General features: G+C 40.4%; 1 protein-coding gene across 1 annotated transcript in view; it reads right to left on the bottom strand.

The window, feature by feature from the left end:
• Positions 1-1,593: 1,593 nt before the first annotated feature.
• PLEKHH1 (pleckstrin homology, MyTH4 and FERM domain containing H1) overlaps positions 1,594-14,952 on the bottom strand; it is a 44,278-nt gene continuing 30,919 nt past the window's right edge. Inside the window, exons 18-29 of the mRNA XM_057367371.1 lie at positions 14,538-14,650; positions 13,687-13,863; positions 12,774-12,871; positions 11,853-12,030; positions 11,298-11,453; positions 8,643-8,743; positions 6,775-6,916; positions 5,766-5,908; positions 4,751-4,880; positions 3,062-3,148; positions 2,424-2,570; positions 1,594-2,117 (exon numbers count right to left, since the gene is read on the bottom strand). Coding sequence (XP_057223354.1) covers positions 1,941-2,117; positions 2,424-2,570; positions 3,062-3,148; positions 4,751-4,880; positions 5,766-5,908; positions 6,775-6,916; positions 8,643-8,743; positions 11,298-11,453; positions 11,853-12,030; positions 12,774-12,871; positions 13,687-13,863; positions 14,538-14,650 — 1,649 coding nt within the window. The 3' untranslated portion in view covers positions 1,594-1,940. The remainder of the gene's footprint in view (positions 2,118-2,423; positions 2,571-3,061; positions 3,149-4,750; positions 4,881-5,765; positions 5,909-6,774; positions 6,917-8,642; positions 8,744-11,297; positions 11,454-11,852; positions 12,031-12,773; positions 12,872-13,686; positions 13,864-14,537; positions 14,651-14,952) is intronic.

The raw sequence follows: 14,952 nt of genomic DNA, 5'->3' as shown, positions 1-14,952 counted from the left end.
AGCAGTGATGATGGCTCCAGCCTCTTCTGAAGCAGCTTTGTTACTCGTGGGATACCAGAAGCAAACTGTCAAACAGACCTTCAGCTACAGGAGAAATTGTTAGGCACAGGTGACAGAGTGAGGAGGAGTAACACTTTGTGTATTCAAACTGACATAATTATACCAAGATCGCTGAGAGAGAGAGAGAGAGGAAATACAAACTACTGTCAGGATATATAATCACTGAAAAGTATCTAAGGGGAAACAAAAATGACTAAATGCCTTCTTAAAATTATTTTTGGCTCAGAAAGCTTCTACCCTTTTCTGTACTTTCAAGGGATGGTCCTTAAATTCTTAATAACTGGGTACATTGCAGTATGTGCAAATCAGGCCACTGTTCATACAATCTTTCCCTGTCTTAGGTCTGCCATATTGTTTCTGTAACTCACCATGGGGTAGTTTGGGGTTGGGTTTGTTTTGTGCAGTTGTTTGGGTTTTTTTGTTCTATATTCAAAGATGCTGATGAGGGATTACTTAGAATAACTGTTATCTGTGCCCTGCTCTTGTCTTTTAGTTTGTGACTTTGCATCCACCATAAGCATGAAACAAAAACTTCTTGATGTATCAGCTCTCCTCTGTGCATTAGTTAGATGTGTCAAGGTTGCTGGCAGGTACTAGGGAGTAAAAACAATTGTATGGTTTSTTTATTTGCAAATAACTTTGGTTTGCTATTACTGAATTCTGCCTAGTGGTTTGATTCACAGTGGTTTAATTTGGGAAAGTTGCCCATGAATGCGTAATTATTATGAAGTTGGACATGGTACTTTTGAAAATGGTTATTCTTCCTCATCTTTTTTACAATACTTATCAAAATAGCTGAACTTAAACTACATAGATTTAGATTTTTCATGAAGAATTGCTATTTTTCTTTTATTTCTTAAAAAYTCAATAATCTTGTCATAACAAAGTCCCTTTGAAACAGATCCAAAAAATCAAACCTACCAACATTCTTTAGGAAAGTCAGAAGAACACGAGTGCACATTTGCTGACTACCTCCTCCTTGCTAATAKTACATGAAGGAAGCAGGAGTTGGAAAGAAGCAGCTTCTGTCAAGTCAGAATGGCAGAGCTTGTCTGGGAAGATCTGTCCTAATTGCTGAAAGACAGAAAAAGTACAAAATTTGCTTGCCTTGTCTTTCTTTGTCTGAGATAATGTGCAGTTCCAAACACTTCTACAAGTGGTTATCAGAAAGTCTTTGAAAGTGCTTGTCTGACAGTGGAGCATGKGGCACACTGAGCCCTGCTCTGCAGGATGATCTAATGTTCATGTATTGCATAGAACAGCATCAGCTTCTGACATGCACCAGTCCTGTAAGAGCCAGGCCATCCTCTGACACTGTTCCAGTCCAAGTGGTTCCGAGTACTCAACATGCAAAGACCCTAGGTTTCCACCTTTACTAAAAGTTGAAAATATTCTTAAGTATGTTCTTATTCTTAAGTTAAACTCTAATTCTATACTCACTATTTCGGGTCTGAAATCACCCTTGACTTTGCATCAGAATTATTCTTGTGAGTTAAATTTCCCTCCTTCTCGGCAATCTTTTTTTCATGTCTGAGCGAGGATATGAAAGTTTCTGTCATTTGAAAGCTGAAAATGGGAGGGATTGAAGAAAATGTATGTGCTTGTAAAGCAAGGCAGTGTGCTAGGAGGCAGAAGAATGAGTGCAGATGTAATGACTGGAGCACTGTGCAGGCAAATGACCTGAGGAATGGTACTTTGGATGGAGTGTGTTGTGGAAAGGAAACTCCTGCACAGTCCCCCAAATGAACTATTATTTTTTTTTTAAGAGAAAATACACTGCCTCTACCATTACGGAACCTTGTCTATTATGGAAAAATAATCAGAGCCTGCACTAATATGTGGTATATAACCAATAAAATCAATTCATCTGGAACAAGCCCTCAGAGCAGGGTGGGCCCTTTAGTGCTTCGGGGCACAGAAGGAAAAAAGCACCGATTTTCAGTCTCCCAGAGCTTCTTAGCAGGTGTTTTGCTTCGTGAGGGCTGAGTGGAAGACAGCAGTGAAGAAGTTGAACGGTAGTTAATGTAGCTGGCAATAAGAAGTGTTGCTTCAACAATCTGAGGAAAAGAGAAAATGATTAACTGTAGGTCARTTAGAGGTAAGAATGCCCTTTGATTTTTAGAATCTGTTGACTGAATAGCTTTTGTAAATTGCTTTCTCTCATGGGATTGTTCATTTAAAATGAAGCTCTGTCTTTAAGAGTTAGGTAGAGTAACTCTTGTTCAAAGGTTCCAGCTTACAAGGGATTTGTTGAATGTGCACAGTTGTGCAGCAGTCACAAGTACCAATCCCCAGGGCTTATACAAAACACCCTGCCCTGATGGTGCCAGCTGGAAAGAAATTCACTGTTCATTTGTAATTACCTTTGGAATTGCCATTGTGAAGAGGAGTTTTTCAGTGCTGTTTTTTCCAGAACTTCTTTCTTTCATTTGACTGACTACAATCATGAAGTCGTCTCGACAGCCTCCAAAGGTCAGCACAGAGGAGTATGAATAAGAGACCTTCAAATGCTGCAGACAGAATTTGAAAAAGTCATAGTTCTGTAAAAAACTTCAAATGTCCACCTTAAACTAATGTATTAGTTCATATTACTACTTCCTGCAAGAATGCCAGGTCTCCAGCAGCAAAGGGCAGTAGATGGCTCTCTAGGGAACAGCTGGCAGAGCAAGCTCAAGTGCAAATTTCATTTCTAGTTTTCTCTTAGTTTGCTCGATGCCTCACTACTTCACAGTACAAACTTTGTTATATCCCAGACAGTGGTAGTAAAGCACCCACCACTGAGATTTTGTTAAAACATGTTTGCTGCCCTACCTGACACTGCAGCTGCAATTTTCCTTTGTCTATGGAGTGCTCAAACACTGACTTCCCTCATCTCTGACTTTTAAAAACTAGCTTCTGGATCCATCTGAAGTTAAAGACAAACTACTGGTGATTTTCAGTGGGCTCAGGGAAATGTCCTTCTGTGGTGGGTTTTTCTCTTGAACAGTGTTTCTCAACATACCATTGTGTTATAATCCAGTATGCTGATACCATCTTCATTCACAGCTATCCAGACTGGACAATCTTCCAATGAGGAAGGCAAAATAGGCTAGAGAAAAAGCAAATTATTAATTCAGATATTTCTTGACCACCACAGAATGATGTTTCTGACATAAATGTTGAGATTTAAGGATAGAGTGAAGATGAAAAAAAATCCTATAGGATTGCTGGTGTGACCTGGTTTGATTTTTAAGAGGGCTTTTCCCAAAACTTGGAATAACATTTTCAGATTTACATACTTTTCAGAGTAGTGGCACAAGAGATACAAGGATAACAAAGGCTTTGAAATTAATCAGATTCCATCAGTTAAAACTGGCTAAAACTGAAGGAAGTGCTAGGACAGAGCAACCAAATGGCAACTCTGCTCTGCACATGTGTTTATACTGCTCCTATCAGTCAGGAAGGCAATGAAACCTGCTGGTTTCTATATCAGTGTGCCCAGTACCATCTCATCAATGCCACTTCATTTCTTACAGAATCTTACACCAAATGTGCATCAATTGTCTGTTAAAGATGACTTGTTATGGCTATTGACATAATTTTTTCCTGGGTATCTGCTATTACATGGCCAAGACCAGGACCATAGGCTTTGCTGTTTAACTGCTGGAAAATTATAGTATATGTTAATCATCAGAAATACTAACATTATTTCACCTGTGCTAGACTTGTTCTATATTCTGATTCTTCAGTGTCAGTAACCTCAAATACCAGTAACCTCTTCTGACAGTAACCTCTTTTAGTCCTGACAGTGGAAATAATTGCCTTTTGAAAACTTCTTGTATATTTACTCCATTTACCCTTTCACCATTAGACTTTTTTTTTTCCTGTAACTATAGCAGCTTTGCTTTCAAAGCAAGAGACATGTAACCATGAAGAAGACCTCCCTCAAGTTCCAACAGCAGAAATTTCTGCTGGGATGGGGAAGACAGTTAATGCCAAAACAAGATTTCTCAGACAGCCACTATGTGCTAAGACATTAGTTCAGGCACAGGCAACAGGTACAGAGCTCTAGCCTGGAATGGGGTGAGGGATGGTACAAGCTACTGGGAGAACCACTCCCTCCAGTGTTCTTTGCTCCCCCACCGATGCCTGTGGGTTGGCAGCTTACCCAACGTGTACTTTCGTTTTTGTTTCTGCAAAGGACGTTAGCAGCACTTGCCTCTCTCATGTGGCAAGGAAAGCATCCAGCTCTGCATCAAGCAGAAAACAGGCTTGAAGTACCCATTCTCCTTATAGCTGGCAGCAGTGACCAGCTGTGGCTTGGAGGGGACTCTTCCTTTCCTCCCCCACTGCGGTATGTAAATCGTATTTTTTAAACTCTCATTGCAGCCTTGATGCCCAGGGAAATTCCTGCCTGAGAAAGCTTTGGGAGGGCTTGTTAGTACTCCGTATCATGATCATTTGACACAGCTAGGGAACCCTCAGTATTTATTTACTGAACACTAGCAACCCCTAGTGTTTAGAATACATTTGTCTTCCTTCTTTTTTCTTCTATATGGTACCCAGGGCTGTTTGTTCAGAACAGAGTATTGTTCAGTTGTTTTCCCTTTTTGAAGTAGAAAAATTTTCAACCCATGTTACCACACACTGAAGGTATGTCTCTGCTCAGATAATTCACGCTTGGCAACAGAAGAAAGTGTGCTCCAGTTACCTTAGCAGCAAATATTTTGGCTCCAAAGAGAGGCCATTTCCGGGCCACGGTCAAATAAATTCGAATACATTCTGGTGGAGAGCATCCCTGCAGCACCATCCACTTTGTTGCCAGCCTGTCTGTCAGTTGCCTTTAGGAATCCAAGACACAAGACAGTATTAGTTACTAATGTCTTCCAAGGAAAGATGTATAGAATTAGAGTAGTTAATAAATGTACCTCTTTACTCCAAAAGGGCTGTTCTACACAGCACTTAGAGACATGGCTGTTAGCACTACCAGTTGTACAACCTGAGTTTATTTTAGCATTTTCTCTACTTCCACATACTTTCTCACCTTCCCCATACCTTGCCTGTAGCAATATATATTAACTCACTCTTGATTTGGCTCCCTAGGGATGGTTTGGCAGCTACCCTGCTAAATGCAGATGGAATTTGCTTCCAAAAGGAGGTTAATCCAAAAGTGTTAGTTTCACCACTGCATCCCTAAGCAGCTTAGGATCTGAGAGAAGACCATTCTCTCGCTTTAAATTTGAGATCTGTAGCAACATCAGAATTTTGTACTTGAGCTCTCTGCATTGTGTGTGAAAAGTTCCAAGTAAGAACTTCAAAAAAACCATGCTAAAATGCGTCCTACCAGAATTACTACATGGCCTGAAGCAACTCATATGAGCCAGCTTTATGGCTATTGCAAATGTTAGGCATCTGGATTCAATTCACACTTGGGGGAAGGGCAAAAAATGAGAATTCATTGTAGGCTTGGGTTAGTTTGTTGAAACTGAGATGCCTAACTTGGAAATGAAAGGCTTAAACTTCTTGTCTATGGGAAAATTAGCTGGTGATTTGGCTCTTTTTATACTGGTTTTTCTTTTAAGGGAACCTTTTCCTGGCATTTGTGTTTTGTATGAGTTTCTACGTCAAATAATCTTGACAGGGCTCCTTGAAACTTCTTAAATGTAAAGACAATTTGGCAAGTGAAAATGATTTCAGTGCAAAGTATTGAAGAACCAACAATTTACCTGAGCTGCTCAGGAGTAATGTTTTGCTTGTAGTGTTTGGGGTAGAACTTATCTAAAACTTGATGGAGAAGATGCTGCATTTTCAATTGTGATGTTCCCCCAGGACTTGAAGATCCTGGCCGATCCAAATCCCCATATTCCACCTAAGACAACATTATAGTTTATAATGTGCAACAGTCCTAAGGGGTTCTTAATGCAGTAGAACATTCCATGAATTTCCATACTGATAACTACTATGTTTATTAGTCTTACAAAAAGATTCAGGCTGGGGAATGCTGTCTACAGCATTTACCATAGTAGATGTATACAAAAGAGCAACCACTGAGGACACAACTGCCCAAGGAATTATCTACTGATCTAAGAAAGGGGGAAATGATCTTCACCACATACATTCCCTGTATAAACTGACATGCTTTTGGGGCTTATTTTCAACTGGACAATTAAAACAGCAGGAAATTTGTAAACGGTTTGGACCATATCCCCAGCTTCTTCATCTCAGTTTACACTGCTTTAATAAATGCAACACTCAGCTTCAGGACAGTAAAAAACTATTAACCTGCTGACCATGCCCATAACCCACATAGTGTGTTTTATGTGGTAAAATACTAAATGCAAGCCTGGAGACATAATGGAGGATCCTAGAAGATGCTCTTCCTGGGTAAGAGGGTATTGGCAGAGCAACAGGGAAAGCTTTTACTATGAATGGAATTCTAGTAGAGGTACTATTTCTATACCTCTATCTACTAACGTACTAATTGGAGCAGGTCTGCTGATAGTCCAACCTCACTGGCTTTTCCAATATTTTTCTTGAGAAGGGAAGGAGATGCACAGCTAGAGCAAATTTTCCTACAGCAAAGGGTGTTCTAACAGATGTATGCTCGTGTATTTGTCATGGTGCATCTGGCTGCAGGGATGTTYGATGTACTTTGATGGAAGAAGAAGCTGCTTAGGCAAAGATTGTCAGTGCACAGTAAAGGAGCACAAAACACAGCATTTCTGCTGTACTCACCTGAGCCATTAGAGCCACCATCTCCAGAGCTAACTCCTTATTAACAGGAAACCTTCCATTGGCTATTTCATTGCTCACTTGGAAGGCCAGCAGCAACCGCTCTCGGTCTGTCTCACCTTTGGCCTGGCTCCGAAAATATAGCCTAATAGAGAGGATTGTGAAGATAAAAAGAAACTGTGAACTGAGAACTGGGAACTTGAATTAAGGTGAGGCAAAATAAAAGTGTGTTTTGTTTTTGGGGTTTTTTTTTTTTTTCATTGAGGGGGTACTGGACAGAGATTTGGAAGCTGAGGTGCCTCTTCAAGGTTTGAGAAGGAGGTTCAAAACATGCTTTCTAGGTTTGGAAGCTCTTTGGATTCTGTAAGCCAACCACTTCTAGACAGTGAACCCTTATTAAACACAGCTAAATCAGTGTCCATTCTTTCCCATCAAGCACAGAGAAGCAATATTTAAGTTATGGCCTTCTCTGCTTATCACAGAGAAGAGAACTACCTTTGCTCTACATGTATAAGCTTCTACAAGGCGGCCTTGTAGATTTGCCAGCTTGGATTTGACCACTTGAACTGAAGACTTATTAGAAAATTCTTCAGTTCGCTTCAGCAGGAAATAAGAGACCAATTAGCAGACTTTGTTTAAAGAAACATGCTTGTAAATCAAAAATTCCTACTATTCTTTATTCCATTCACACTTGGATTTTTTTTTACGTGGTATGGCAAGATTACTAGTTGGGGTTGAAGAAACCAGCTTGGRAAATGCTTCCAGAACTATTTCTCATACTTCCAGTCCACAGCAACTAATTCACATATTAATTTCAGGCTGCAACTATGGTTATATATTCCACAATACTACATGAGATATTCATTGCAGTAGATCAGTTTGTTTATTTTTATGTCACTTTGAGATTAACAACGCTATTACGTGTTACATACTGACCTTACAAATGTGTTATCAGAGTCCTTGGTGTTCGAACAGCCCAGCCTTGGAAAGACCTTATCAAAACATCCTTGCTGTCCAGACTATACACATTCCAGCTCAACAAAATGATACTATAAGTTTCACTCCTGAAACAAATACTGTCTTCTGGGTAAAAAGCAGTAACTTCTGCTTTCACCTCTATTATACCAACTAACAAAGTTGACAGAAATTTGGTTCCACCATTACATTCAACAAAATATATRTTCAGTACTGAACTCTGTTCAATTTTGGGGTGGCATGTGTTTCACCTGCAAAGAGAATTCATTCCTTATTCTCCTACAGCTCTCGATTTACTGTAATTTACAATACCTATCTGAATTATAAGTGATGAACTTATTCCAGTTTTTGATTTAGATCTTTGTCTTCTACTTCCCTTCTCTACCATCTTTCATCATCTAACTTTTAACATTTCTTTCTTTGTAAAGTTTGGGCACTGCTACTACATGTCTCTTCTACAGCTCATATGATTTAGAACATTGTTCTTTTATCTATTTAATCTTTGTTATTGTTCACTTAATTGCAAGTTTCAGCATATTTGTTTTCACTGGTGATTTTTCCTCTAGGTCTCTCTTCCTCTCACCTGGCACACAGTCTTTAATTATGTTTTAGGATCTAGGCAAGTGAAATCGTGCCAAGGATGTCTTATTGTGCTACAGCTAGTTGTTAACCCATTTTAAATCTATTCTGCTATTGCAAAGTGGTTTGGGTTTTACCCCTAGGCCATGTGCTTTTGTATATATAACAGACAAAAGCCATCATGTCTCCTGTAGGATTTATATCTAAGTAGTTTTGGCACTAATGATGCTATAAATGACTGGTCATCTACAGAGATATATGCAGTCCAGAATGTTTAATTAACAGCAGTAGAGAGGCCACCCAACAAAGGACAGTACCTGTTCTTATAGGTCAACTTTACAATTCTTGTGCCACCTTCATATTTCCCCGGATGCAATTCTTTTAAGGCTTGTTCCCATTTAGAAATGACATCACAGATCTTTAAAAATATCAAGGAGAGAGGAGACACAAAGTGAGGTGAAATATATAGCCAAGGCTTGAGGGGAAAATTAGTGAAACAGAAGATAAAGAAACAGACTGGGTCAGCATAAACACAGCTCAAAGTGACAAAACCCTTCCTTTTTCTATTGCATAGTATGCAAAAATAAAAGCATTCCAACTGAAAATTCCAGCTCTAACATGCAGGGGGACATGTAAATTCTGGTCTGGTAGTAACTCTCATGGCTATGTCTCCATTAGCAAGTTGCAAAGCTCAGGAGGAGCAGAGCTGCACAGAGAAACACCCATTCCTACGTCTCCATGCCCACACTAGTAGTCTGATCAAGTGACCTGAAAATCCCACCTATGTGTTGGATCACACCTTCCAGTTCATGTTTCATGAATCAATTTCATGCTCTCAGGTTACTCCTTAATGTGAGCCAAAGCATGGTTAATAGGAATGATTGGTAGGTTTACTTCAAAAGCACCCTCCTGAACCATACTAAAGCAATAACATATCCTCTGAAAAGCAGCAGAACTTGCATGGCTATACCAAACTCTGGGATGTGAAAGTCCAAACTTTGGGAATGTTTGATTCTAGATTCCAGCTTTGTAACTCAGATATATTTTTCACAATAACACGGTTGTATTTTTTTTTTATTTCATTCAGCTCCTCCTGGTTATTTTAGTCCTCTTACAAGTGGTCTAATGAAGGCCCCTAGGTCTCTTTTGATGGCATCTCAATGAAAGGAATGTGAACGGAAGAAGCCACATGAAATACACAATCAGATCTCTAAACCTCTCAAGCTACTGAAATATACTGGTTATTATTTACTTGCTGGGGCAAAGTGATGCCTTTGATTGTCTAAGGCTCCTTCATTTACCCTGATACCTCATCTCTCCTGATGGTGGTCCAATTACCAGCAAAGCTCCAGATTATCAAAGCTTCTGATCTATATCAGGCCATGAAAACAAATTATATTATTTGGCACTGTCTGTGGCAGTTTTCTTTCAAACCATTTACTTCAAAGTTATTGGTATCTTTTCCCTCTATTGCTTAATGTGGAATGTTACACTGTATAAAATCGATCGTTTAAGTCCCCTACAGGTATCAGGACCTCTTCAAAGTTGCCACTACAACTAATCCTCCATTAGTGCTGGATGATAAATTATTCTCACAGATTTGTACCAAAATCTGATGTGTCTCATTCATGACAGCCACCCAGCTCAACTAAGGCAGTCATTCAGCTGCAGCACGGATAAAAATCTCCATATGAAAGACAGAGATGCTAATATTTTATCTGCTTTCTTTTTCCCTTGATCTGAGGCACTACACTCTTTCTTAAAGTGAAGCCATATCCAGTTGAGCTTTCTCCCCTCAGTACACTTAACAACAAATGCCTGAGTTATCTGGAGATAGCAAGGAGATACTTGATAGTTCAATAGATGGAATTTATATAGACATGCCAAAAGACTCACAGCCTAACATAAATTTGTCTCAATTAGGAGTGTCACATTTGATGTCAGTTGTGATATCTGATCATGCTGGCTAGCTCAGTGATGTTTCCATTTTGTAATCAAGACAAATTAAACTTTAATATTTGCTAAAATCTGAGCTAGACTTTAAAAAAACTGACCAATTTATCACCTTCTAAAATAGATCTTTATATTAAGAACTATATCAGATTAGGCTAGCTAATTATAGAATCTTGGAATCATTTAGATTAAAAAAGACCTTTAAGATCAGCAAGCTAACCATTAAACCAGCATTGCCAAGTCTACCACTAAACCATGTCCTCAGGTGACACATCTACAGATCTTTAAATAGCTCCAGGGATGGTGACTCCACCACTTCCCTGGGCAGCCTGTTCTAATGCTTGAGAAACTCCTGCAGTGAAGAAACTTTGCCTAATAGGCAATCTAAACCTCCCCTGGAGCAACTCTGGGCTGCTTCCTCTTATCCTGTCTTTTGTTACTTGAGTAAGAAACTGATCCCACCTGGCTCAGCCTTCTTTCAGGGARTTGTAGAGAGCAGTAAGGTCCTCCTTAGCCTCCTTTCCTCCGGGCTCAAGAACCTCAGCCCATTCAGCTGCTCCTTGTCAGACACTCTCCAGACCCTACCCCAGCTTTGTTGTTCCTCTCTGATCCACTGCAGCGCCTCAATGTCTTTCTTATTGTGCAAGGCCCAACACAGTGCCATGTACAGGGGGACAGACACTTTCCTGCTGGCCTCACTATTGCTGATACAGGCCAGGATGTCACAGGCCTTCTTGGCCACCTGGGCACATGCTGGATCATGTTCAGATGGCTGTTTACCAAGACCCTCAGATCCCTTTCCTCTGAGCAGCTTTCCAGCCACTCTTCTCCCAGCCTGGAGGATTGCATGGGGTTGTTGTGACTCAAGTGCAGGAATTAATACCGCATCTGTGAATATTAGTTTAGATAGACAACATCCAACCTTATTTGATCTTAATTCATTAAGGAAGATGTATTAACCATTTAGCATAGTTCCTCCAAGATGTATACTAGAGGTAGCAGGGGGGATAAATTCATACCTTCATGTTGCCTGGCAAACAATGTTCCAGATTCCTGCCAGAAGGATCATCTGTGAACAGAAAAAATCCCATATGGGATGGCTTCCTCATTCCTGTTTCCTGGTTCAGTCGCTGGATGAATTCATCAACCGTTGAGGAACCATCAAAACCTACAACCTGCAATGAAAGAGGACTTGAGGACACAAGAAACATGACCATTGATAGTATCAGAACAAAGGAAGGTGCTTTCCTACAATTAGCGTCTCCAGAATAACTCCCAGCTCCAGTGACAACACGTGTATTATTTCCCTTCATACCACGCTCTTTCCCATATTGAGACAGTTTCAGCATCTCTCCCTTTTTCTCAGCTACCTTTTCTTCCTAACACCTGTAGAGCTAGGGATGAATTCCTTTCATTTGCTTGGAAAATCAGCTAAAACAGTAAGGAGGAGAAACAGTGTTTATCTCCCAATACCCGATTTGTCTAAATACCATGGTGCCATCCACCCACACGAAGGAGGCAGGTTATGGAGCACTCCTCCAGTGCCCAGAAGAAAGGCAGCTGCGGTGGCTCACCTGGTAGGTTCCATTCATGAAGTGCACTGGGATGCTGAAGGGGAGTGAGTGGTGGTAGGGATTTCTCAGCAGGATGGACACAATCTCCATGCGGGAGGGCTTGGCTTCCCGCTCTCCAGCCTGCACCGTGCGGTCTACTGATCTCTGGCAGTAGATGGCATACTTGCCTATCTCACTCCTAGGCAGAGAGGGGGAAAGTACCACAAACATGCTACAGGTGCTGTTCTCTTCAATTTCCCATGCCGAGACAATACATTCCTCATTTACTTTTGTCTTAACAACAGTATATTTTTGCAACAGACAACAAGACATCTGTGGCTGTGACCTCCCTGCAAAGGACAGGTGAGGTACACTGGGGACCAGATCACCATGGAAACAAAGACCACAGCATGAACAATGGAGAACAATTTCTTGCTGTTACCATRGTTACATGCCAGGGAGATAAGAGAAAGCAGTACCAGCATATATTTCAGGTTTGTCAGTTTTTCCTAAATTTTTGTGGTTCCCTGAGATGTTTTCTGCCTCACTTTTGGGTTCTATCACTTTGCCGGCTAACCTGACAGCAGAATGTAATCAGCTAAAATTTGAATAATTCATTCCAAGTCTGGTCTGTATTTCTATCAGTAAAAGAAAGTAGCTGCATAAGCAAAAAAATACCCTCCAGTTATATCTACAAAATACRTCTTCTTTATATATCTCCTTTTGCTAGTATAGGTCATTCAGTTTTGTGAACCAGCTTCATCTAAGTGATAAATTAATGTGAACAGTTGAAAAGGCACAGCTTTATACCACTGGAAGCCTTCTGTCCTCCCTCTCAGTACATAGTCATAGGTGTGTGTTCCAAAATTAGTTCCCTCTTTATCTCTGGTATATGGAAGAGACAGTCAGCTGAGCAGAACAAGATGCTGTTGCAGTCCTTACCTGGGGTCTGCGTGTCGCTGCAAGTGCTGTTTGACGTACCAGAGGAAGTGGTGCTGAGGCAGGAATAGAGGAGCACATAAAGCCAGGAGCTGCCAGCACTGTGAACACAAAATTGGACATCACTTTTGTTCTGTATTTCTTACCAGTTGTCTTTCACAGAATACTACAACCAAAATGATAATGGGATTAGTGCTTTTTGGAGTGACCCTTTTAAGATGTGTAGTTCAAGATGTTTCAGAGGGAAGTGATGGTCAGACAGACTGCTGTTCATTATCTCAGCTTGGAGTGTGAGAAGAGTTCCAAATGACTGGCTACTTCTGAAAATTTTGACTAGTGCAACCACAGCTGAGTGAACAATTAAGACTTGAATTAATACCATGTAACTGAAAAGTGTAACCAAAAAAGCACAGGGGAATTTAATTTCAAATTACAGCTATTATTAATCAACCTGATTTAAATGTCTCATTTGAGCTGGGAATATTGTAATCATATATGTACATGCACGCTGTAACTTACTAATTTTATTTATCCAATAATTATAGTGCAAATTCAGAATTTATGCCTACTAGTAATTTTCATGACTTGTATGCTGTTGATTATCTAAAATGCAAAACAAAATTAATATCATGTGACAGTTGTAGCAAGACAACACAAGCTATGAACTTTGATTATGAATATGGTCTGAATGGACTATTTGCAATTGCTAAACAATTACATTTAAACTGCAATTCATTTTGCAAGTAGTTATATTTTTAGTGTTTTTCTTCACACATCAGCGCTGAGATTCTCTTTCCCGCAGCACACCTTTAGCACAAGCACTATTTTATGAGAGTCAGTCCTACAGCTAATTATTAAAAACATGGAATTAAATGGAAAGTATTTGCAGAATGGTAGTGACTAGAGAGGAACTGACCTGAATGAYTGAGTGGTTCTGGGGTTGCCGGCAGCTGGTCTGTTTAACAAGCTGGCAGTAAATTTCATTCTGCAGCTCMGTATGTGTCAAGCAGACCTGCAGGGCCGTCTGGGCAAGTGACACATGGTAATCAATAGAGGATGCCTCCACAGGAACATTGATGAACAGCTGACAGGACTGCGAAAGGGTAGAAGTTAGTCAGTGCCATGAATCCAGCAACTTTGCTACTTTCCAGCCCTGTTTCCCCGGATGTATTTATTAACTTACAGACAGTTAATAAATAACCTTGAGAGGAGGGAGGAGAGTCAATTCCTATTCCTCCCTTCTTAATTACAGCAACTAGAAAATTTACTCAACGTCCCCCAGTCTAAAGAACTTAGAAGTCAGCAAGAGAATTGAGGGGAAAATGTGCTTCCTGCCTTCCATGCCTGTGTTTTACCTTGTTCACACTGTCCAGTCTCACTGCCGATCTTACTCTCAAAGAGTGCAAAGATGCAATCCCCAGTGGCTTCACCACTGATCTTACTGACACAACTGAGTTTGCCAGTGAATTATTTCTGTTTCCTTCAAACCAACTATTGGAGAGGAAAGAGGAAGATAACACTAACTGTGAAGCACAAAGTCTGTGGGGAAACATTACTCCTAAACCCAGATTCTGCGTAAGAAAAGTTAAACCTCCAAAGAATGAATGACACCTAATATCTAACAGTCCTTTTGTAATTAAATGAACCAGCAGGCCTGTCGAAAGCAAACCAGAGTGACAATAAATGTTGTACAACATGACCAAACAATGTTGTTGCCATAGCAACAGCGCAAAATAACTGAAAACCATACCATGTCCCATTAAATACCTTAAAAAGTTTCAGAGCTTCAGTCTGTAGAGCCTCTGATGGCAGAGTCGTGAGTGATGTGTGCAACCCATCTTTACTGTAGCACAACATAGGATGCTTCCACAGAGGAGAATCTGAGGTAGCAGATGGGCAAAAACATGCAGTGTCAGAAACAGGGGTGAGAACAGAATCTGTGTTGACGAGGAGCCTTGCTGAGATGGCAAAACACCCAAGGAAGCAGCACTGCACTCAGCCACATTATCTTTGGTGACACTGATCTCAGCAAAGCCCACCATGGATAAGGAGTCACCAGCAGCATTAGCCGTCAGCAGAAAGAAGTATTGGCATCCTCATTCTTGCTACTCCAGAGCTTCTCATCAGCTGGATTCTGGTGAGAGGCTGCTCAGGTGTGTGTTCAAAACAGACACACAAACCC

This window comes from Malurus melanocephalus, unplaced genomic scaffold (assembly GCF_030028575.1).
Source record: "Malurus melanocephalus ecotype Western Australia unplaced genomic scaffold, MMel_1.1 scaffold_2, whole genome shotgun sequence".
In the NCBI taxonomy this organism is placed as follows: domain Eukaryota; kingdom Metazoa; phylum Chordata; class Aves; order Passeriformes; family Maluridae; genus Malurus; species Malurus melanocephalus.
Note: the sequence above shows the minus strand (reverse complement) of the source record. Positions and strands in the feature narration are given on the sequence as shown.